The sequence below is a fragment of the Vidua chalybeata genome, chromosome 6 (genome assembly GCF_026979565.1).
Source record: "Vidua chalybeata isolate OUT-0048 chromosome 6, bVidCha1 merged haplotype, whole genome shotgun sequence".
Taxonomy (NCBI): domain Eukaryota; kingdom Metazoa; phylum Chordata; class Aves; order Passeriformes; family Viduidae; genus Vidua; species Vidua chalybeata.
Window position 1 is genome coordinate 6,764,990 of NC_071535.1, and position 24,209 is coordinate 6,789,198.

Consider the following 24,209-nt stretch of genomic DNA (forward strand, 5'->3'; position numbering starts at 1 on the left):
CAAATCACACAGACAATCTCACAGACAAACAGGAGCTGGTTTTTATGCTTAAAGGCTGTTTATGTCTTGCATAATTTATTTGAGGTCCTATCCTGCTTACATCAAGCTCAAGAATAAGCCGTTACATGTGTTTCAAAAGGTAGAGGGTCCAGCTCCTTATCAAGGAGCTTCCCTGGAGAGATGCCCTGTCAGAGGGACAGCTGGGGCCAACCTCCCCTTTTTCTTCCCCCTGTCTCTGCTTCCCATTCTCCATTTGATGTGGTTGGAAGTGCAGAGTCCAGCAGATCATGCACAGGGCTCCCAGAGGAAAGGAACAGGACTCATCTCTTCAGAAAAGCAGGTGCCAACACAACTTGCCACTACCCTGTCCAAAAAGAGACCAAGAAGCCAAACAACAGAAGACCATTTTGAAGGGGTGAAGAGAAAAAATTCCAAATTAAGCACGGCAGATGATCTTTAGGAGATGGGCGTGTCAGTTCTTTCAGGAGTACAAAAGTTTTGCTGATGGATTGACAGTGCAATTAAGTGCATCCATACCCAACCCCTCCTGACAGAAGGGAGCCTCTCCCCAAAACACAAATATTTAAGGGTGAGTGCCAGGAGGATGGGAACAGGCTCTTTTCAGTCACAGGACAAGGGGCAATGGGCAGAAACTGATGCACAGGAAGTTCCATCTGAATATGAGGAAAAACTTGTTTGTTGTGAGGGTGGCAGAGCACTGGAACAGCTGCCCAGAGAGGCTGTGGAGTCTCTTGGAGATATTAAAACTTTGCCTGAACACAATCCTGTGCAACCTGCTCTAGGTGAACGTGCAAGAGCAGGGGGTTGGACCAGATGATCTCCAGACGTCCCTTCCAACCCCAAGCAGTCCAGGATCCTGTAAAACACAAGATGCAGCTCCAGGAGTATGCAGGGGCTGAATCAGCACTTCCCATGACAAAATGCACTGCTTCACACAACATTCTGACCCACAGAGCCACAGCATGGCAGAAGCCAAGAGAAAGCTGTCACTTGGAACAGTGTAAAGCTTGCATTTTGTGTCTTTAAAACGTTTTACTGTATCAGCTTCTCTGCTAAGGGATATTTGAATGTAGATATGCAGTTTGAATACACAGGACATGTGCCATATACAATCTGACCACAGAATAGCTTATGGCTGGCAACTGGCTAAATATATTCCACCCAGAAATGAATTCACAACTTTAGATTTGTCAAATAATTTCCAGCTCAACTCCGAAGTGTGGGGAACATCCTACACTCAAGTAAATGATGAAGTTATCCACAGACTGTGGAATGCCATCCTGAACGTCTTTTACTTAAAAAACAGTGGTGAGCATGCAAGTACTGCACTTACATTACAGAAACAAGAGAAAGAAATAAAGAGTACATTTCAGGACGTGCCAAATGCAAGTTAATTTTCATGTGTTTACAGCAGGATAATCTGCTGCTCAGATATATCATACAGCAGGTTTACTATAAACTCTGAATAAAATTGAACACTGTCTTTTGTATTTAAGTAGTCTATCTGGATTTTCATTTACTGGAACAAACCTGACACTGCTTCCGGAATGAGAGGTTCCCCCGGGGTTAAACAATTCACACAGTGATGATTTCCGAAAGCTACTTGCACACAGCTTTAATTACGTAAGTTTTATAAAGGTCAGAGCTGGACTCCTGCGAGGCCTTTGACACAGTCCCCTCCTGCATCCTTCTGAACTGGGGAGAGATGGATTTGATGATGGGCTCTTGGGTGGATGAGGAATTGGTTGGATGGTGACATCCAGAGGGTCATGGTCAACCGCTCAGTGTCCAGACAGAGGTCAGGGGTCTGTACTGGGACCAGCACTGTTTAGTGAATGGCACAGACAGTGGGATCCAGTGCAGCCTCAGCAAATCAGCAGATGACACCAAGCCCAGAGGTGGTGCTGACACTCCTGAAGGATGAGATGCCATCCAGAGGGACCTGCACAAACTCAAGGAGTTTGCAGGAATCTCATGAGGCTGAACAAGACTAAGTGCTGGTGATGTGCCTGGGCCAGGGCAGCCCTCAGTATCAATCCAGGCTGGGGATGAAGGGATCTAGAGCAGCCCTGCCAAGAAGGACTCAGTGCTGCTGCTGGAGAGGTTGGCCGGGAGCTGGCAGGGTGTGCCTGCAGCCCAGAAAGCAAATCCCATCCTGGGCTGCACCCCCAGCAGTGTGGGCAGCAGAGCCAGGGAGGGCATTCTGCCCCTCTGCCCCTCTGCTGAGAGCCCACCTGCAGTGCTGCATCCAGCTCTGGGACCCCAGCACAGGAGAGATGGTTCAAAGGAGGCCACAGAGATGCCAGAGCACCTCTGCTGTGAGCACAGGCAGAGAGCTGGGGGTGTGCAGCCTGGAGAAGGCTCTGGATAGACCTTATCACAGTCCTTCAATATCTGAAGGGGGCCTATGGGAAAGATGGGGACAAATGTTTTAGCAGACCCTGCTGGGATGGGACAAGGGGTAAAGGTTTTGAATTGAGAGGGTAGATTCAGATTATAGATAAGGAAGACTTTTTTTACAATGAAGGTGGTAAAACACTGGCACAGGTTGCCCAGAGAGGTGGTGGATGCCCCATCCCTGGAAATATTCAAGGTCAGGTTGGATGGGGCTCTAAGCAACCTGGCTGAATTGAAGATGTCCCTTCTCCTTGCAGGGGGTTGGATTAAATGGCCTTTAGAAGGTCCCTTCCAACCCAAACCATTCAATGATTCCATGATTCAGAGTTTCTTACCAATGCTGAAGCCAACTTGGAAATGTCAAAATTACCCTAAGAGATTAAATACTGTTGGACACATTAATCTGATTTTGAGTCTATTATTATTTATGTGATCACATGTGGATTCTGCCTGTGCTGTGGTCTATGAAATAGTGTCTGCAGCCTACAGAAGCAAGCAGTGCTAATTACTTGTTCACATGTGGCTTCCATCTATGTTTATTTTGTGGGTATTAACCTGAAATTAAGTCAACACAAAAGAAAAAGAGAAACAACAAAATTGAGTATTTTCAGAAGCAACATAAGCCTCAGTCTCGTGGCAGCTGCTGTGTCTTTGCAGAATTTTAAGATACAGACACACATTTTTTTCCCTTCTGCTGCTATTTCTGTTATGCACGTAAAAGGGAGAAATCAGCTTCCCAGAGAAAATAATGGCTTCAGCTGTGACTGATACAGAACAAATCAATATCCACCTAATCCAGAAACAAGACAATAGGCACAGGTTGTACACTGCAAACTCTTCAGGCCCAGAACTCCCACCTCTGCTGCTTTAATTCAGAGACAGCTGGCACAGCACACTGGAATTTCACTCAGCAGACACTTGAAAGCAAGTGGAGGCAACCACAAGCTCCTTCTCTGTGCATTTCTCTACGTGCACACAAACCTGTCTTCAAGACATCAAGCATGAGACAGACCCAACGACTTGACTCCAATGAATGTGTCAAGATACAAGGAAAAAAGTGGATAAACATCTAAAAAGCAAGTTATACACTGAGTACCTGCAATGAAATGGGTCTCAGAACCATCCTTCAGTCCCCCAGCCCCAATTTGGCACTGAATCAAGTCAGGCCCTTGAGAGCTTTAAAGTGAATTCAGAGTCTGAAGCTCTTGTTCCACTCAGTTGGGATAATAAATCTTGAGAGGGCACATGATCCAGGTGCATCATAGCCCTGACACTCACTGCCCACCTCTTCTCAAAATAGCACAATGTAATCTGGAAAGCAACAGATAAGGATGTTGGGGACAACATGAATTTAACACAAGTGTGATTTTCAAATTGAAGCTGCACTTTTAAATAACCAACAGTAACAAAACCAAGTGAATCATCTTACTTATCACCAACAGGCAAACCCAAACCAACAATGGATTCACAGTTGTGGCTAAAGGGTATTAACAGTTTGTGAAACATCCTGTGGAAACTCGATACTTGTGGTTGAAAAGGATTCAGTTCCAGAGATGATTCAGGCATCTTCAGCACAGCTGTAACCACACACTGGAGTATGTTCTGTACCTCAGAAACTGTTTCTAAACTCCAGGATAATCCTCTAAACCTGATGTTCAGGAGTTGTTCTGAAAGAATTGCTTATCCACCTTCAAGGGAAAGAAAAAATAACCCAATCCCTCTTCAATCCTTTGCCAACTAATCTATAACAGAACAACTCTTAAATATTCTGGTGCTGGTTTCAATTGTAGTGCACATGTGCAACTACAGCCTAAATACCAACACCATTTGCCTGCAGTGGTCATGGGAAGGCGGGAGGTGAGAGTGTGTGCAGAGCCAGGAGCACAGGTTGGAGTCTGCCAGCAAAGCAGAGTAAGCATGAAGTCTCACCCATTTTACAAGTACAGGGCTGGTTTTGCACCACTCAATGGGTATTTGGTGGAATAATAAAACAAAGCTCTCCTGGGGAGATGTCCAAGCATAAACCTCTGCAGAGAAGCATATTTCTTAAAGGACCCAGCCAACCTCTAAAAGGTTTTGTTAAAGTCTCCTCATATCAGTCTGTTCCTCCATAACTACAGTCTCTGAAGGCAGTGTTCATTTTTGGGTTTCAGCACCCCCACTGAGCATGTGATACCAGTTTCTTTCAAATCAGGATTTGGGATTTTAAGCACTACTGGTGTAATTACACCCATCAATTTCTCCAACCCACCAAAGATCTCCCCAGTCTTCCAGGTGCACTTAGTAAGACAGAATGAAGCTGCTTGCAAAATTCTTGGGTATTTTCATGCAGGAAATAATGCCAGTTGAACAGTTCTCATACTCATACAAATTAGCTGCTGTTTGGTTGAATACATTCATATCTACTATGAAAAAGATGGCTCTATCAGCTGCTTCTTTATGAGCTTGTTCTAAACCAGTGATGTGACAGTGCAAAACTACTTATTTTCTGTTTCATCAAGAAGTAATTCCTTCAGGCATTAAGATGTGACATAAAATCTTTTACTAAATTGAGCAATTTCATTAAGTTTTCTGTGAAGATAGAAGAATACAGCATGGAATACAAAAGCTGTTAAAATGTGCCAGGGGAATATCTTTGGAAAGGTAACAAACTATGCAAGCCATAGGCCTGTATTACATATTTAAAACATTGTCTGAGACATTAAATAACCACAGAAACAGTTTTATATAATATGATTTAGCATCTGTTGTTCAAGAACTCAGGAGCAAACATTTACTCTTGTCTGATTAATATTAGCAACTTCAAAAAAAAATAAAAGGCATTCTTCTGATGACTGAAATACATTCCCAGGGGGAATTCAAGCGCCATGGCTCTTTCCACAGAAAATCTCCAAATAAAATATGGCCAAGTATTGCCTAAAGAGATTAAACACCAGGAAAGTTCTACACAGCAGAGATTCTCACTTCAGGCAATTCACTTTTTCCTGCTTTTGAGGGAGGTGCTGTGAACTCTCACTCTCTTCTGCAGGGAAGAAGAGATCTTCAGAGATGCTTTCTTTGTGAGGGACCTTTCCACAGCCCCGGGTTTCCATAGCAACAGCTGAGCATCCTCTCCACCCGTCAGCAGCGACTCATCCGTGGGGCTCCAGCAGAAGGAGCGGATGGTGGCCGAGTGTCCCCCACACAGGGTCCCCACCAGGCTCAGTCCATCAGTGCTGCAGCTGATCAGGTGGATGTCTCCTGTGGAGGTTCCCCCAACCAGGAAGAGTTTCCCTGCCTTTTCGTGGTACAAGCCACCCACCAGGTATTGCAGGCCGTGGTTTTCAGCGCAGACTGACTCTCTGACATCCAGAATGTGCAGCAGGGTTATCGGTTCCTCGGTGTCCAGCCGAGCCATGTCCCACCAGCAGAAGCCCTCGTCGTGTGTCATGCAATAAACCTGTTTGTAATCTTCCCCAGACCAGCCAAGAGAACTCACTGATGAATCTGAATTGCAAGTTGATATCAAAGCATCATCTTCGTTATCCTTGTTGATGTCAAACACATTCACCAAGCCGTCGGTTGACCCAGACACCAACAAATTGGGTTCGATAGGATGAAAACAGATTTTGGTGATGTCATCATTGTGACTTTCAGAATAGGCTCCCAAGGGCTCTTTAGTGGCACTGGCACAGTCTGTAATGCCTCTCGCATCCCAAAACACCAGAAACGTGTCCTTTTCAACTTTTTCCGTTCCGGCACAAACGATGAGGTCGCTGCAGCTGACATCGAAGCTGATGAAGACGTTGGAAGGATAGCCACTGAACACCTGCACGGGCTTCCGCGTGCCCGAGCGAACATCCCAGCACTCGACCGTGCCCTGGCTGCAGGCTGAGAACACCACGCTGTCGCACGTGTGGGCGAACCTGACCCCGCTGAGGGTGCCGGCGTGGCCGCGGTACTCGCGCAGGAAGCGCAGCGTCTCCCTGTCGTACACCCGGAGGGACTCGTTGGAGCAGGAAACAGCCACGAAGCGGCCGCTCCCGGGCTGGGCAGCTGTGGAGGTGTGGATGTCCAGCAGGTAGGTGGGCTCCTGGCTGGGTTCGCAGCGCCTGGCTATGCGCAGCCCCGCCAGCTGCTCCTCCACCTTCTCCACTGCCGTCATCTCCCCAGCCTCGCCAGAAACCTGCAACAAATGAAAGGCAAGGAGAGCTTTAATTACAACATTCCTCAGTAGTGTTAGCTTGAAAAACGCGTACGAGGAAGCATCTTGTGCAGAGGTGATGCACGGAGCTAAAATTCAATTATCCCCATGTCCTCCCCACCACAACTTCATTCGCTGGAACACAGAACAGGAAAGGGCTCCCTGATTCGAGGAGTTCAGTCTCTCGTGTCTGTAAGCACTACACCAGATAATCCCCTTAACAGATTAAACAGTCTACCTGGGAATCCTGGGAAAGTCATTTAGCTAAATTTGCTTTATTATTTTTATAAAGTAACGTGATGTTCTCCACAAGTGGAAACAAAATGAAGTCACCCTCTCTACCTGAGGAGGAGTAAGTTTTGTTCTAGGAAGCACAGCCCACAAACAACTGCATCAGTACCACTGCAGGAGACTTCTTCAGTGAACTTCTGTGCTGAGGGACGTGCACAGGGGAGGCAGAGAACAAAACCAAAATTACACAGCACAACAGCCTGAATGGCCTGGTGAGGAAATTTTACAGGTATTTAGGTGCCCAATGACGCACAGAAACACCTGCCAGCGTATCAGGGACCACCTAAACAGGCGGTGTGACCTGTGGAATTCACTGCAATTAAGCACCTCAGCATTTTCTGAGCCTCCTGTAAAACCACAGAACACTGGCTTTTAGTGCAGATGATAAAAATCTTCCCTTCAGAGGCAATTCCTCTCTGGCACTACTGAACCCTCCTAGAAACCCAAAATGTTTCAGCAATGCACACAAATGCAAACTTTACCCAGTAAAACCAAAATTAAACAAAAATCTCTTGGATTCTCTCACAGATTCACTTCTAAAATATGGCCTGAAAAAGGAAAAATATTCTGTAATTGCAGTAAAGACTCTATCAATTCAGAGTCAGGAAAAGCACAGCAGCATTTACCTTTTTTAAAGGGGTATTTGCAATGGTTTTAGTGGTTCACAAACTACAACCATTTTCAAAACAAAGATGTAGATATGTTATTACAGTCATCCACTTCTGTCAAAAACAGGTTCAATGATACCACTCATTAAAAGAATCAAAACCCAAACACTGAGGGAATCACAGCAGGTTTTAAGGGGTCAACACTCCAGTGATTTCTCACTGGTACTGATATTTCTTTAAGGCCTGCACCAGCAGCCAATCCCAGGTACCATATGCATGAAATGACCCTTTAAAAAAAAAATCCAAAGAGAAATGGAATAAAAATCAGGCAGACACAGAATGTGAGAAAATATTCACATGCCTTCCCAGCTGTTCTAACATCAATTTTTCTGCAAATTCTCCAGGCTGGATTTTTAGGGGTGGAATGTGCAAGTTTCCATGTATTACTTGCTTTAGTTGCAATTATTTTAATTGCCCTTGAGAGACCAAAAACAAAGGAGAAGTTGCTATGACAAAGCTGCATTCTGCTTTTTTTTTTTTCCTTCTTGGCATTGTTTGTGGTTTCAGGGGTTTGCTTTCCCTGCTCTGGTTTGGTGTACACAAATATTCACGACACCATGTGACAAACCCAGTAAATTCTTAAAAAACATCTTAAGCAGGCACACATAAAAACTTAATTCCCAAGTCACAAATAATCTCACTAAGCGATTTGCCTCAGTAATATCCTGACAATGAGGTCCCCAGGTTAATCTTCTACATCAAAGCAACCTTTCAGAGCACATCTACCAATCATTTCTGCCATAAAATGCAGACATCCTGTGGAAACTCCTTCCCCCTCTGAAGCAAAGAAGTTCAACGTGTTTTCTGGCATTACCCTGTGTACAACCTACCCACAGAACTTGTTCCTTCCTTACTTTTCTGGGTATGTCCTCAAATGAAACAAGCTTTTACTAGAACTATTACATAAAGCCAACTGCTCTCAAACGCTGCTTGCTATGCTGTTTAAACACAAAACTGTTAAATGTCCATGCAAATTAATAATATGAACTGAAGAAATAAAATATTTTTAACATTATTTATTAGGAAAACGGCTTAATTCAATTTACTGAAGAATTACAATGGAAGTTTCTATTTAAATAGAGTTTCAAATACACATGCTTGAGGGTGGAAAATGGAGTTTTCATAAACCAGCTCTCCTGCACTGCTATGGTTACTAAAAAAATCTAGTTCTCTCTGTAAATTTCTTGTAAGAAAAATATAGTTTCCCAAGCTGACCTGAATTTTAAGCTCTAAATATTCAGATTTAGTCTACTCAAAAGGCCAAGTAAACTCAAACAGACATGTTCCTGACAAATGTCATCCATTTGGAAGGCAAGTTGCAGTTGATTAAATATTACTGACTATGATAGAGAGTATCTTTCAATAAGTAGTTCCTACAACACTCATGTCAGAGCTTTTACTGCTGGGGAAGGTGAGGGAACTCTACAAATACCCAGAAGTTGTAAAAAGCCAGAGTCTGCAAAAGGAGGTTCATTCAGTTTTAATAATATTTTCTGGGAAATAAAATTAGCTCAACACAACTCATAAGCTTTTGCCCAGAATGACTTAACTACAGCTATTCTGAAATATCAGAAAATGATGTTCATGTTTTCAGACAGAAATGTAATTTCTACCACCAGAAAGGTGAAGGTTCAATTCTATTTCCACTGCAACAATTCAGACTTGTGCTCGATGGCAGCCAGGTTTTTGCTAAAAACTCAGTAAAATGTCTGCTTTAGCAAGAAAGTCTTCAGACTATTATGAAATTGTGATTGAAGGTTATATAAACAATTCATGCTCAAACTTCAGGGTGTAGCTGCCAGCCCTTCCTTTTCAGAAGGGGAAGTCACTGTTGTATTTTGATGGGAAAGTTTAAATGGCAGGAATAGGATCTGTGTTAAATTTATGAGACAAATAGGAAACAATGGTCTTCCAAACACAATAGAAGATAACTAAGCACTGGACTGCAGCCACCTACAAAGCACACGGTCCTCTGCACTGAAGCACTTTTAGTTCCTTAAGTTCAACAACAGAGGTATCTGTTTTCCAAAGAATCCTTTGGCAAAATCAGAGTCTTTGAAATGTTTTGGACATAGCACAACAGCCAGTTGTGACAATCAGAGAGGAGAACTGCTCATGTTTGTATGACAAACTCTCTGACACAAAGAGTTGTACCAACAGCTTGCTCTTGGACTACTCCAGACTCAGAAGAAATCACAGAGGGCACTGGCCAAAAGCTCTTCTTTCCCCATGGGTCCTCCTCTGCTCAGAATGTGAAGTAGTTCATTAAATTCAGGTTTTTCACTTTCTCCAGCAAAGTCACCCACAGTGACTCAACACTGACAAAATGCAGGGGATGTCAGGGTGCCAGGACCACTGGGATGACACACCAGCACCTGGCTGAAGGTGGCTGGCTCTGGCCAGTCACTTGTGCTTGAAACTGCAATCCCATCCTTGGGGATCCCCATTCCTTAAGTGGAACAGCTGAATCTTTCAGCTGCATCCACTCCTCTGAGCCAGGAAAAGCCACCTTTTCTAAATTAAACCTGAAACTTCTATGTTATTATATCTAGACTTGGAACTACACTCAGGTGATCTGTTCTATGACTTAAGTGCACAGTTACATGCAACCCCTGCACACCTCCTGGATACCACAACTACCAGAAACAATAAGCTTCTGGAAGGACACTCAAAACTCATTACATCTTGAGAACTCAGAATAAATACCATTCTCTGAAATAACCTAAAATATTTTGACCTCCAGGGCATCCTACAAGGCTCCTTTAAAAAAGAAATAAACTCAATGTTTAGAATAGAAGGCACGAAGTGGAAGTGATGCCAAAGAGGCAGGACAGGATTTTCAGATGCCTTTGTTATGTGTTTTTCACTGGTGGAGTGTGGAAACAACCACACAGCAAGACTAGCAGCAAACAGCTGTGCTAAAGACAGCCCTTTCCAATGGTGGAGAAATGAAAAGCAAGCACCTATCTGCACAAACTAAACTTAACACTTACTGCTGTGCTGTTTGTGCAGCATTCTAAATGTTGCAGCTTCAGTTCAAGCCAACAGGCTCATCAGTCCTCTTCAATCCAGAACCGTTTTCAAAAGATAAACCAGCAAATCATAAGTTATTTCCCTTTTCCTTTGAGTGGTGTACAGAAGATGCTGCCAAGTTGCATAGTTCTCCTTTCCAAAAGGGAATGTTAGCTCAAAAATATATAGAAATTCAATTTTTCCTTTGAAAAATACAGGGAAAAATACGGAAAAAGGACACATTCTCAAAGACTTAATCACTAACGTAAGAGTAACTTATGAGTAGGAGGGTAGAAACACGTAATAAAAATGAAAAAGACCTGTAGTTCTGGCAATCTTCTCTGCAGAGGTCAAATACCAAAAATAGCAAGGGATCTGAACAGCAGCAGATGAAATCTTGCACTGTTCTTTCCTACTACAAACAATACAAGCAGACCCTCCCTTTATTTTCACAATTATTGAAAGTTCCAGAGCAAGATGAGAACAAACCCAGAGCTCTGGGCAGCAGGAAGCAGCTCGTGCATGCACGGGACATGTGGTTTGCATTTGGGAGCAGAGCTGCCAAGGCAGGGAGAACACAGCAGTGCTGCATTTCTCCAAGGCAGGGAGAACACAGCAGAGCTGCATTTCTCCAAGGCAGGGAGAACACAGCAGAGCTGCATTTCTCCAAGGCAGGGAGAACACAGCAGTGCTGCATTTCTCCAAGGCAGGGAGAACACAGCAGTGCTGCATTTCTCCAAGGCAGGGAGAACACAGCAGAGCTGCATTTCTCCAAGGCAGGGAGAACACAGCAGTGCTGCATTTCTCCAAGGCAGGGAGAACACAGCAGTGCTGCATTTCTCCAAGGCAGGGAGAACACAGCAGAGCTGCATTTCTCCAAGGCAGGGAGAACACAGCAGTGCTGCACTGCCCCAGTGCAGGGAGAACACAGCAGAGCTGCACTGCCCCAGTGCAGGGAGAACACAGCAGAGCTGCATTTCTCCAAGGCAGGGAGAACACAGCAGAGCTGCATTTCTCCAAGGCAGGGAGAACACAGCAGTGCTGCACTGCCCCAGTGCAGGGAGAACACAGCAGAGCTGCACTGCCCCAGTGCAGGGAGAACACAGCAGAGCTGCACTGCCCCAGTGCAAGGAGAACATATTACTGCTGTACTTTTCCAGTGCAGGGAGAACACATTACTGCTGCACCCCCCCAGTGCAGCAGCCTGCAGAGACCTCTCCTCACTGGCACCACTCCCCAGAAGAAGAAAGACCAGTAAAATTATCTGAGCACAGAGAGGAAGCACGAAACACCCGTCAGGAATGCTCAGTTTCTCCAGCACACGCTCTCCCAGAGCTGGATTTGTTGTTTCACCCAAGCAGAGGGAGAAGGGGTTTTTCCAGCATTCCCATAAAGCCTGCTGAAGGCAAAGAGCATTTAGTCATCAGGCAGGAAGGGAATAAAATGCACGAGAGGCTATGCTAAAGTGCAGAGACAAGATGTAACTGCCAAGAGAATTATTTTATCTTCTCCAATCAGCTACATCTCGCTTCCAAATGTAAAGCACAGTCAGAAAGAAGCTCCATGTAATTCTTCATTTGCAGTACAGAGAAAATTGTATCAGTAGAATAGAAAGGAGGAAAAAGATAAAACACAAAGTCTATGGGAAGATCAAAAAAATTAGGTCTACCAAGCTACTTGCCTTTCATGAAATCAATTCCTGCCCTCCCACCAGGACTGAGCTTTGGGGTACAATTCTGTTTAGCAATGGAGAGAGGAGCTGTAGGTGGGAGAGAGAGCCAAGGACATGGCCTTAAACAGTATTGGTTGGAGGGAAAAAGTAAAGAGTCAGAGGTAGGAAAGAATAAAGAGAAAAAGGCCCGGTGCTCAGTGCTTTGAGATTCAATAATTTTTAAAAAAATTTAAAAATGGAAACTACAACTGTTCTGAACTCATCTTTTGGGGCCATAAGCAAGTGTTCACATAAATACAGAAACAAAACCTCTTTTGAATATTCTACTGGACATCCATAGATAGATAATGCAAAAACAACTCCTGAATTGGATCAAGCATAGCTTTAAATGCATAGATCACAAAAACCATACAGTGACTATTTTCATCAAAAGAAAACTTTCAGATTGGGGTTTTTTTGTGTGTGTAAGATTCTGCATTCAAACAAGAAAGTTCTATCCTGATTTTGTATCCAACACTGGAAAATATGATAGAGATCTACAGAGATCTAGAACATTTAGGCATGCCTTCAGGTCCAAAGTGCAGTGAATTAACATTCAAGCTTGAGTAATTGAAAGCCTACTGACAGAAATGCATGAACCAGAGAAGGTAAAGAGCTGCATAAGATCAGATGAACAATTAAAAAAGTTTAGAATAATCCAATGTACAATTAAAAGACTCAAATAAGATAGACAGCACTACACAAAACTATAAAAATGCCAAATTACAAATTTTAGCTTCACAATTAAGGCAAATTTATTAAGATATGATGCTCAGATTGCTAACCTACCTTCCCTAGAACAATTTAGAATACCCTGACATAAACATGGGAAACAGTTTCTAAATACTCTAAGAAACTGTGTAAAACAATAATTCAAACACGTTTGAGAATATCCCTTTTTCAATCTTTTCACCCAATTCCATGCTGGTGACACAGACCCACTAACAGAGGAGCCACAAAGGAAGCTGTCCCTGAAATCTCACTCTGCCAGGAGCAGCTGGACCCAGCCAAGAACTTCCCTGAGAGGGGGAGCTTTCCTTGTAGTGACCTCACCAGGTAGAGAATGTGACTGCATCCAGGTGTGGGTGAGGTGGTCATCCAATAAAGGAGAAATAAGAGGATAAGAGATGCTCTATTTTGCTCTCATGGCTATTCTCAGATCAAGCTGGCAGAAGCTGCAGCAGAAGCAATCCTGTTTCATAAAGGCAGGTTTGAAAGAGTCCCAGGCAAAGGGTAAATTACAGAAAAAGATACTGCAATTGGGCTATTTGTATTCTAAATTCAATATAGTATGTCTTCTTCTTTTTTTCTGGCAAAGAGTATTGTATTTAAAAACACTCTGAAAGCTTGTCTATGCCTAAATTGCACTCTTGGAAGCCTCTGAACAGGTGAACAATAAATGCTGCATCCTCAGGTGGATTCTGGAGAACAGGAAAACTGTCCTAGTGCTGGGCCCTGGCTTCTACACTGAGCAAGGCTCTGACATGGGGGTCAAAGATGAGGTTTGTGCCTGTAATGGAACCACAGCTATCCTGCCAGTCTGCTGCAAACCTTGAAGAGAATCCAAGTCTCAGCTTTCTGCACTTGTGCTTATCTCATCAGACCACAGCCACCACAGAAAAGTCATTTCCTTTCTCCTGTGAGCACCTCCCACCGAACGCATCACACCGAGATGTCTTCTTGTAACCACAAACATAGGAAAGAAGATACAGAACTAAACAGCCTCTCAAATAACAGCCAGCCACAGCTGCTGGAAATCAAACACAGAGGGTACAATGGTCACCTGCATGTAGCATTAAGTTTTGATCCATTCACGCTTCAACACAGCAGCCACGAGCAGCTCAGAGGAGGTTCATGCTCACTAACAGCATTTTCCTTTGTGAAGGGTTCCAACAGCTTTGCTGTCTGACTTGGCACCAGAGCTATGCACTGAGATGGGCATCTCAAATCAGACAGAAATAAAGTATTTATCTAAGTGGATTTGACCAAGAGCCTGGCCTACGAACACTTCCCAGTCCTGACTGTGGCAGAACAGCTTGCTGAGCAATTCCCATCAAGGGCCAACATTCACTCCTCACCTTCCCAATCAGTGAAACAAGGACAGTATTTGCCCAATTCACAATCCTTGTGCACACAAACAATAGTGAGTACAGTCAGCAGCACACTTTCACACAAAAAGCCTTGTTCTGAATGTCTGCACCACGAGATACAAAGCAAAAGTCACTGTGACACTGTGGTGCACCTGCAGATTCCACAATCAGAAAGTGCTCTGATGCTCTTTCAAGTCTGGGATTACAAGCAAGGACTCCAAGAGCGACGATTTTCAGGGCCATTTTAAACTGAACAAAACACCACATGAATGGGCAAAACCAATGATCCACCCTACAGAGAAAGGTGAAAGGAAAAAATTACTTACACAGCTGCATGAATAATTTAGTGACTCTGAAACAACACCATTTATTTCCTTCAATTTAGACACTGCCACTTACTACCAGCATCCTCATATAGAAGAAACCTGGAAATAAGTAAGAAGTCTTCCCAAAGGTTAATAAAACTTGCTGAAATTCTTCCAAAGAATTTATTTCTACACCACAGGAAGCCTGGGAAATTTCAGCCTGAATTTAGCAGCAACCATAATAAAAGGATATAAAGAAACTGCTGTAATTGGAAAAAGAGCTTCTACTACCACACTCTTGGTGCCAAAATACCTACAATGACATAAAGTCGATGTTTTATTTACTGGAATACTTCAGAAATTCTTTCACAACAGTAATTTACCTTAAGTATACTTCATTATCAGAGCTCATTCTTCAAAACACAAAAATATTATGTTTTCAAGACTCTTTTCTTAACAACCCAAGCTTAAATCAGTCACTGCTGAATAGGCAAGAAGATTCCCCTAAACCTGCAGATATTAGGGGAATACAAAACAAACAACATTTGTGTGCTTGGTAGCTCTTAGCCCCACTCTAACACCACTGCCCAAGCAATTCTCTGCAGTTCCAGATGTATTGCACAGGCACAAACATCTGCCAAGCCTACACAGGGAAAACAACTTCTCATTTTCCTCATCTGCTTCCCCAGAACTTGCAGATCACTAAGGTGTCTTTGCCAGTCACATCCCACAATATCCTTTTTTTTTTTATATTTAGCTACTCCAGAACATCCCCATGTCAAGGTAATTTGTCAGACTCTCTCCAGTTTCAAAGCAACAAGAGAAACTTGAGATCCCTGTGTGCCCGTGACAGTTCACAGACTATCAGTTTCCAAAACATGCTCTTTGTGCACAGTCTGACAGCTGGAGGCTCTGCTGAATCTTTATCATGCCCTAAGCTCAATTTTCAATGCTTTGTAGCAGACAAAAGGAAAAGATGTCATCTAAGTGACAACAGGAAGATGGAAGAGGCTGAAATAAAGGGTTTCAGTGCTATGTTGCCTTTATCCCGATCACGAGACTTTACTTTTGAGTCTCCACAAAAGATGCTAAGGCATCGAGGATGTGGACATTGAAGCCATGCAAAGCACTCTCTTCAGCTCTTTGTTTTCAGGAGCCTTTAGACAGTGCTTACTCTTGAACCATACATGGAACTCCAGCAGCAGCTTCATCAATGCCATAAACAATTAAAAAAACAAAACAAAACAAAACAAAAAAATCAGCTTTTACTTTTCATGACACTCAAATGCACAGTGATTTTCCATACTCCACTGTAAGTTCACATTCAACTGCTTTTTCACTCTTTAAGTGATTTAGGACTCAGTCACAAGAAATAAAATCATTAAAGGGAAGGACAAAGGAGAAAGTATGCAGGTATTGATACTCCAGATTTTCTGCTGTATGCAGCAGCACAGACAATCCCTGCTGGCAAAACCAGAACTCCATGTTTTTGTTAGGACCCACAAACCCTGAAGACCTTGGTGGGGGAACTTACTTTTCTGAGATCCACAAATACCTTTCCAACATCTTCAGCAGCCTGCTGCCCCAAAAAAAGACAGGGATAAAAAGCAACATCAAGAGCTTTTTGCATTTTAATAACCCTGCTCTCAAGCCATGTTTGTTCTCAATGCTTAACTCATATTTCACAGGGTCATAGCAGGCTCCCAGCAGTGCCCTATGCTGAGGCCAATGGCTTGATAACTAAGCCATAATCAAGGGCAGAGAAGGAAGGGTTAGATCATGCAGGTAATGGACTGTTTATTTCACAAGAAGTAGCTGGATGCTTTGCCTTGTGTAGCTTGGCAAAGACAGAGACTGAAAGGGATACAATTACTATCTACAAATACATCAAAGGAATAAATGCTGTGGAGGGAGGGGAGCTACTCAAGAACAATACTGGCACAAGAGTTTAAGAGTATAAACTGACCATAAATAAAATATGGAGCAGAAATCATGAAGTTTATCTTGCAAAATACTTCCCAGTTATAACAGCGGGGGTAAAAACTTTAACTGTCTTCATCTGCTTTTATAACCCTGCCAGCCTGGCACCCACCACTGTCCTTGCACAGCAAAGAACCCAAATAGGAAGGCAGACTGGGAAACAAGCAACTCTGAGATAAGCTGGCTCATTAATCCTTTCTGGAAGATAGCACGCTGCCAGGCAGACAATAGCAAGACACGTTATTTGCTCAGTCCATCGTTTCAAAAGCAGCATTAAGACCTTAGTAAGAGGGCATGTGTGTGCACAGAGAGCACGCAGCTTCAAGCTTCTCCTGTCCACGCTCCTGGAAGTGTCGGGACAGCAGCCCAAGGAACTGAGCGCGCCCCTGCACACAGCCACGTCCGACACCAAGGATTTGGGTGGAAAAGCCCAGAGTATGGGACAGCCTGTCATTCCGCTCTCGGCCACCGGGTGTCGCCAGTGACCGGCCCAGAAAGGGATGGCGATTTACCCGCTCCAATAATAATTAACGCGAGCGTTAATAAAGCACCGGTATTTTTTTCTTCCTTTTAAAAGCCTCCGTTTCTCAAAGCAGACCGTTAATCAAAAATCACAACCTTCGCTTAAAACTGCCTAGCACAAAAAACAGAAGAAAAAAAAAAAAACCTAACGAAATTCAACTACACCACAAATTTTCTTTCTGAACGATCAGAGGTTAAAAATAAACACGTTCTTTATTAAAGTCTCATTTGGTGACTTTAATCCACAGATTTGGATCATTCTGACTTCATACCAATGCGAGATGCAGCTCACATGTCCATGTAAGGCACACATAGACATACAGGGAATGACTGACTTGTGTGCATTTGTATTTGCTCTTTTAGCATGCAGCAAGTGCTGAGTCCAGAAACACCCACCACTCACATTTCCTAGGGAAGAGGGATGAACAAACCAAACCCAGCAACTACAAAACCCTTCCTCTCTCAACCTCTTACACTCATATCTATCTCCCACAAACATTCCTGAAGCAGGAGTGTTCAATGCACATGCAAAGTAATAACTGCCCAAGACATTAAATCACTAGAATTAACTTTTCTTTAAATCTGTTTTTTTCTCCCTTTCAAACCTGAGTCATGTATTTCCTTATATATCCTGGCAGACATTGAATAAACTAAAATCAAATCCTCTTACCTCAAAAAAAACCTCCTCTATGAACCTCATAAAAACTGAAGTCAGTTAGAATTGCTAGTAAGAGCTGTATGTTTCTAAACAAGAAATTTTGCTTTCACAGCTGCTTGTCCCTTCTGATTGCACAAAGGAGTAATAACACTTAATTCCACCTCTCCCACTTATTCCCATAGCAACAAATATACACAAATTATTATTATTATTATTAAACATCCTCAAATTATTGAAAAGTGAACAATATCTTAAGCTTCCTATTACAGGTACTGCCAGCATACAACTCCAGTTTGCCACTTTTAATTAAATGATGGGCTGTCTTTTCACCAATTTAACAGCACTTTTGTATCTCATTTTTAATGAGAAGCTGAGCAACGGTTTTGCCTTGAAATTACAGGCAGGGGAAAAAAGAAAGATCTCAGTATGGTAAGAGTATGAGCTCAGATGGTGAGCTGCAGAGAGGTGCAAGTTAAAAGTTGCTCATCAATTAAAATATAAAAAAAAAGTTTTTGCTGAAGAAATAAAGCAATTGTAAGAAAGGTTATAAACAATATATCAAAACCATCATTTTACTTTAAAATTAATTTTGGATTTGCATAATTTAATTCAAGTCAGCATAAGAACTAAGAGTGCTTTAATGCACCTGCATTTTTACAGATTGGATTCATTTGCTATATTAAACAAAGAATCCTTTCATTTTGATTTTTTATTAGGTTTTCATTTATCTGGAAAAGTACAAAATTAAAAAATAATAGCAAGTGCCCTTTCAAGGCCACAGTGCATTCTTATATAAAACAAGTCTCAAAGACAAAAACAATAGGAACCAGTAAGTTTTTAAATACCTGCATTCCTCTATCTGCTGCAAATTTAGTCTCAAGCTAAACATTAAGGTCACCTCAAAACATTTTCAGCAATATAAACAGTGCAATAAAAAATAATACAAAACCCTGGTAATATTAACAATCTGGAAGAAGGGCTTTCAGATTGGAGAGAAATTAATGTAAAGTCTGTAAAGGGTATAAACAACAGTACAGATGGTTTATGTTGCAAAGGAGATCAGACTAGATAATGTAATAGTCCTGCTGGACTTCAACACTTGACATGAACAGAATCAAAATTTATCAGACTGAAGAGTTTATAGCATAATATGGACTTGTAAAATCGACAGCTGCAAATATTTGCTTCCTGCCAATCCTTCTAAATTATTTTGACTGTTGAAAAGACTCATTATATAAGACCTAGAAACAGGACAGAAAACACATTCTGTGCTGGGACCTTCAGAACAGCCTCATGGAATTACCCAGCGTTTGTGCTGCTGCAATTTGAGTGTGATTTTTACAGTCCTGTACACTGGCTGACCTTCTTCTTTCCCACCCCCACTTGTTGCTTTGTTCTCACTGAAATATTTTGTTAAAACTTGCATTGAAGTATCAGCCAAGGCAAAAATACATCACAGAAACAATTCAACCAAGGCAATATTTTGGCATCAGACATCCTTCACTCCCAGTCTAATGCTTTATTCACCAAAGCATCCATCTCTATCCCATTTCCCAGTCCCTCCACCTTCCACCCACTTAAGAAGCTAAAAAAGCACTGTCTCAGTCATGTGCAGAAGTTACCTCCACAAGTATTTAACTAACCAGGCCCACAGTAAATGCAGGAGGAAATAAGAGAGGAAAATGCACCAGCAAGGATTTATGTAACTCTTGTGTTTAACTCCTCTGTTGAAGGAAAGGGAACAGTTGCAGGGACATGAGAAGGGGAAGAGCTAAGGGAGAAGTGGGTGAAGGTCCCTGAAGAGGGCAAAGGCATGTTTGAGGTTGAATTTCCTAACGCTACAAGGGATTGGGCAATACGCTCTTTTTCTGCTTTTCTTGTACTTCCATTGCCCATCTTGCACCTGAACTGCTGCATGCAGTGCAAAACCTTGCCAAGACCCTGATTCACAACTCTCAACACTTCTTTTTAATGTCTGGTGTGAAAGCTACTAATGGGCTTTGTCCACACAAAGGAGAAGCTGAGCCCCATAAAAACCATCTTTTCACTCACCAAATAAACCAAATTTTTAGATTGTCTGCAGAGGCAGCTTGGTATCAACACAGCTGAGCAGCATGGTAGTGCTGATTTCTTTCTGTTTTGCCTGTTTTGTTGGTTTTGTTTGGTTTTTTTTCCAGAAAAGCTTGGAAATACCATTATTTTTATACTTCAAATAAAAAGCACAACAAAGCTGGAAAATGCTGCCAGCAGGCAACAACCATCTGGTCTCTCAGGAGACCTCCCACACAATCAGGTACAGACCAGACCCCAGGGCTGCCCTGCAAAAATGATGCAGTGAAAGAAAAAAGCATCTAAAAAAAATTCATCTTGAAAGGTTGAGAGAATTGGGATTGTTCAGCCTGGAAAAGAGAAGACTTTGGGGTGACATAATTGCAGCCTTCCAGTACCTGAAGGGAGCCTGCAAGAAAGGTGAAGAGAGACTGTTTACCAGGACCTGGAGTGACAGGACAAGGTAAAATGGATTTAAACTGACAGAGGGCAGGAAGAAATTCTTTACTGTGAGGGTGTGAGGCCCTGGCACAGGTTGCCCAGAGCAGCTGTGGCTGCCCCATCCCTGGGAGTGTTCAAGGCCAGGCTGGATGGGGCTTGGAGTAACCTGGTGGAAGGTGTCCCTGCCCATGGCAGGGGGTTGGAATGAGGTGATTTAAGGTTTCTTTCAATCCAAACCATTCTATGATTCTATGTTCTTTTAAAAAAAAAAAAACATTTTAAGGCACCTGAACATCATCAATTCATGCACAGAAGAACTCTTATTTGGGGAAAAAAAAAATTATATATTTATTTCCAAAAGGTCTGAGACTACAGAAGAAACAGGCAGGCCCCAGGTCATGCCAATGTGTGCAGAGGCTGCCCAGGAATTCCAGGCCCACCTTTCCCTACAGGGCTGTTCCTTGAACCCATAAAAAGAGATTTGGAGGAAAACACAAACAGCTGCACCAGTCTTTACACAAACAGAAACCAACATGCAAACTTTAAACAAGGACCAGTTAAAATTAGCACCTAGAAACCACGGGATTCACAGGAACACAAACCTGTTCAATGGCTCTGCTGGCAGAGACAATTATCTTCAAGGAGCTGCTCTGCACAGACACTTCACTGAATCTGATTATTCTCTCAAACAGGAAACACACTGAAAATATGAGGAAATAAAAGGCATTAACATAACTTAGTTCTGAGAACGAAGTTTTTACAGACCTAAAAACCAGCATACTGAGAAAAGAGCTTGTGTTTCTGCATTCTTTCAAATATGTAACAAGTGTCTAGGAAAAATTAATTTAGAATTATAGGATTATAACCAATATGTGCCAGAAGCAAAACACAGAATTGACAATTCCACTCCCTGTATCTTTTAGGAAAAGTTAATTCTGCAGCACAGCCTACTGAAGGATATCTGCTGATTTTATAAAGTAAAAGTTTAGGATACATGTATCACAGCTTTGGCAGTAATTTCTGTAACTACTTTTTTATTCAAAATCACAGAAAAGTTTCTTTTCCTTTATTCCCCGAAGGAGTAAAACTACCAAACAAAAAACCCCAAACTGCAACTTCCATTTCTTATTCTGACCTTTTCCAGATTTGTTTGGGTGTGAGATTTTTTTTTGTTATTTTAGACTGTTACTATCATTAATAAAGATTCCCATCTGCACCAAACCCGGATGAGGTCAGCTGGCACTGACCGCACATAATGAAATATATGTCATTAAATCACAAATCATTAAGGCTGAAAAAGACATTTATGATCCAATCCAAACACTGGCCCAGCATGCCAAGGCCACTGCTAACCCGTGTCCCCAAGCACCGCATCCCCATGGCTTTGAACACTTCCAAGGACGGTGATTCCACTGCCCTGGGCAGGCTGTTCCCTGACAGTGTTCCTCACCGGGATCCTTATCCCTGTCCCTGCCGGTGTTCCTCACCGGGATCCTTATCCCTGTCCCTGCCGGTGTTCCTCACCGGGATCCTTATCCCTGTCCCTGCCGGTGTTCCTCACCGGGATCCTTATCCCTGTCCCTGCCGGTGTTCCTCACCGGATCCTTATCCCTGTCCCTGCCGGTGTTCCTCACCGGGATCCTTATCCCTGTCCCTGCCGGTGTTCCTTATCCCGATCCTTATCCCTGTCCCTGCCGGTGTTCCTTATCCCGATCCTTATCCCTGTCCCTGCCGGTGTTCCTTATCCCGATCCTTATTCCTGTCCCTGCCGGTGTTCCTCACCGGGATCTTTATCCCTGTCCCTGCCGGTGTTCCTCACCGGGATCTTTATCCCTGTCCCTGCCGGTGTTCCTTATCCCGATCCTTATTCCTGTCCCTGCCGGTGTTCCTCACCGGGATCTTTATCCCTGTCCCTGCCGGTGTTCCTCACCGGGATCTTTATCCCTGTCCCTGCCGGTGTTCCTCACCGGATCCTTATCCCTGTCCCTGCCGGTGTTCCTCACCGGGATCCTTATCCCTGTCCCTGCCGGTGTTCCTCACCGGATCCTTATCCCTGTCCCTGCCGGTGTTCCTTATCCCGATCTTTATCCCTGTCCCTGCCGGTTCTCCTTATCCCGGCCGTGTTCCAGTCCCGGTCCCGGTCCCTGCCGGTGTTCCTTATCCGGATCCTTATCCTGGCCGCTCCATGGGATCCCTGTCCCTGCCGGTGTTCCTTGTCCCGGTCCCTGTCCCTGTCGCTGTTCCTTATCCCGATCCTTACCCCGGCCGTGTCCCGTTCCCGTTCCTGGTCCCTGTCCCTGCGGTTGTTCCTCACCCGGATCCTTATCCCTGTCCCTGCCGGTGCTCCTTATCCCGATCCTTATCCCGGCCGTGTCCCCGTTCCTGTCCCGTTCCCTCAAAGCCGCCCCGGCCGCCGCCGCGTGCGCGCCGCGCGGCCCCTGCCAGCCCCGCCCCCGCCGCCCCATTGGCTGCTGCGGCCGCCATCTTCCGTCCATGGGGGCGGGGAAGGAAGCGACGCACGGGAAGGGGATTGGCGCAAAGGCGGAGGGGCGGGGCCGGCCGGCAATCGGCGCGGTCTGATTGGCTGGCGCAGAGAAGCCCCGCCCCCGGGCGCGGGCGCGGGCGCGGCTGCGCTCGGCCATGGCGGGGCTGGAGGGCGGCAGGGAACGGGCACGGGAATCGGGAATGGGCACGGGAATCGGGAATGTGCACGGGAATCGGGAATGGGCACGGGAATCGGGAATCGGGAACGGGCACGGGAATCGGGAATGGGCACGGGAATCGGGAATGTGCACGGGAATCGGGAACGGGCACGGGAATCGGGAACGTGCACGGGAATCGGGAACGGGCGCGGGAATCGGGAATGGGCACGGGAATCGGGAACGTGCACGGGAATCGGGAACGGGCACGGGAATCGGGAACGGGCACGGGAATCGGGAATGGGCTCCGGGGTGGCGCTCGGAGCTGCATCCTGCAGGAGAGCAGGAACGCGAGGATTATTTCCTAGGAGGGAGCCAAACACGATAAAGGGCAAGAAGGTTAATTAGGTTTTCCCGGATCCTTTTTGTATTTTTTCGAGTTAAACTTCCAAAGAGTATTTTTTTCTCCTTTTCTTATTAGCCAATAACTAGGCTAACACTTCCAGGCCATGAAAAGGAAGATGGCAAAATATTTGCTTCTTTTAATGTTTTGTTTAATACTGTCCCAAAATTTTAAATTTAAAATTCCTTGCTCTACTTTGAATTTACTGTTCAGCACTGATGAGTAGTAGCATTGATCCATAATCTTGGATGGATGTTATTCAGTGAGGAAAATAATTTGTACCTTTATTTTCATAACAGTTAAAATCACACATATTGTCTTTTCTGATAAATGATGTGAATCATATTACCAATATCATGGACAAATAAATAATTTCAAGACTTTTTTAAACCCAGAAATATTTTCATTAGCTTAGTTTGCACTACCATTTTTAAAAATGGAAATCTAAGAATTTGAGCTATGTATTGTTCTAGCAAGATAAAAAAGTCTTTAGCTAAACCCAATGACATGGTCAAGTTACATGGACAATGACCATAGAACAGTATAAAAAACACACCTTGTAGTTCAGTCTAACACCACCTTAAAGCAGAAAGTCAATCAAAAGACTTCAAAATACTGACAATTTCGTTTGTCTGTCACTAGCCGTGTGCAATATTTTAATTCTACACGCTCCAGTATAACTGTTACTTTTACTGTTTCTACTTATGTAGGTACATAAATAATGCATGTATTTATGTTCTACCAGTGCAATTATCTGTCTGTGAGCAGAGATTACCATTTTCTGTTGATAACTGCAACATTTTGAGCAGTTTATTAGAACCAGGTACTTGCATTCCTGA

At 43.7% G+C, this 24,209-nt stretch overlaps 1 protein-coding gene across 2 annotated transcripts; it reads right to left on the reverse strand.

Moving 5' to 3' along the window:
• Positions 1–4,941: 4,941 nt before the first annotated feature.
• On the reverse strand, positions 4,942–22,723 carry WDR89 (WD repeat domain 89). 2 transcript variants are annotated; one of them, XM_053946811.1, is made up of 3 exons: positions 22,643–22,723; positions 20,931–21,028; positions 4,942–6,583 (listed from the first exon to the last, which is right to left on the reverse strand). In XM_053946811.1, exon 3 carries the CDS (start codon positions 6,560–6,562, stop codon positions 5,393–5,395), a length of 1,170 nt encoding a protein of 389 aa, XP_053802786.1. In that variant the 5' UTR covers positions 6,563–6,583; positions 20,931–21,028; positions 22,643–22,723; the 3' UTR covers positions 4,942–5,392. The 2 variants fall into 2 exon arrangements, with proteins under 2 accessions (XP_053802786.1, XP_053802787.1); XM_053946812.1 differs by having other exon boundaries at positions 22,589–22,697.
• Positions 22,724–24,209: the final 1,486 nt, after the last annotated feature.

Coding starts and splice junctions, on each gene's coding strand:
- WDR89 (XM_053946811.1), bottom strand. CDS start 6,562: ATGACGGCAGTGGAGAAGGTGGAGGAGCAGCTGGCGGGGCTGCGCATA.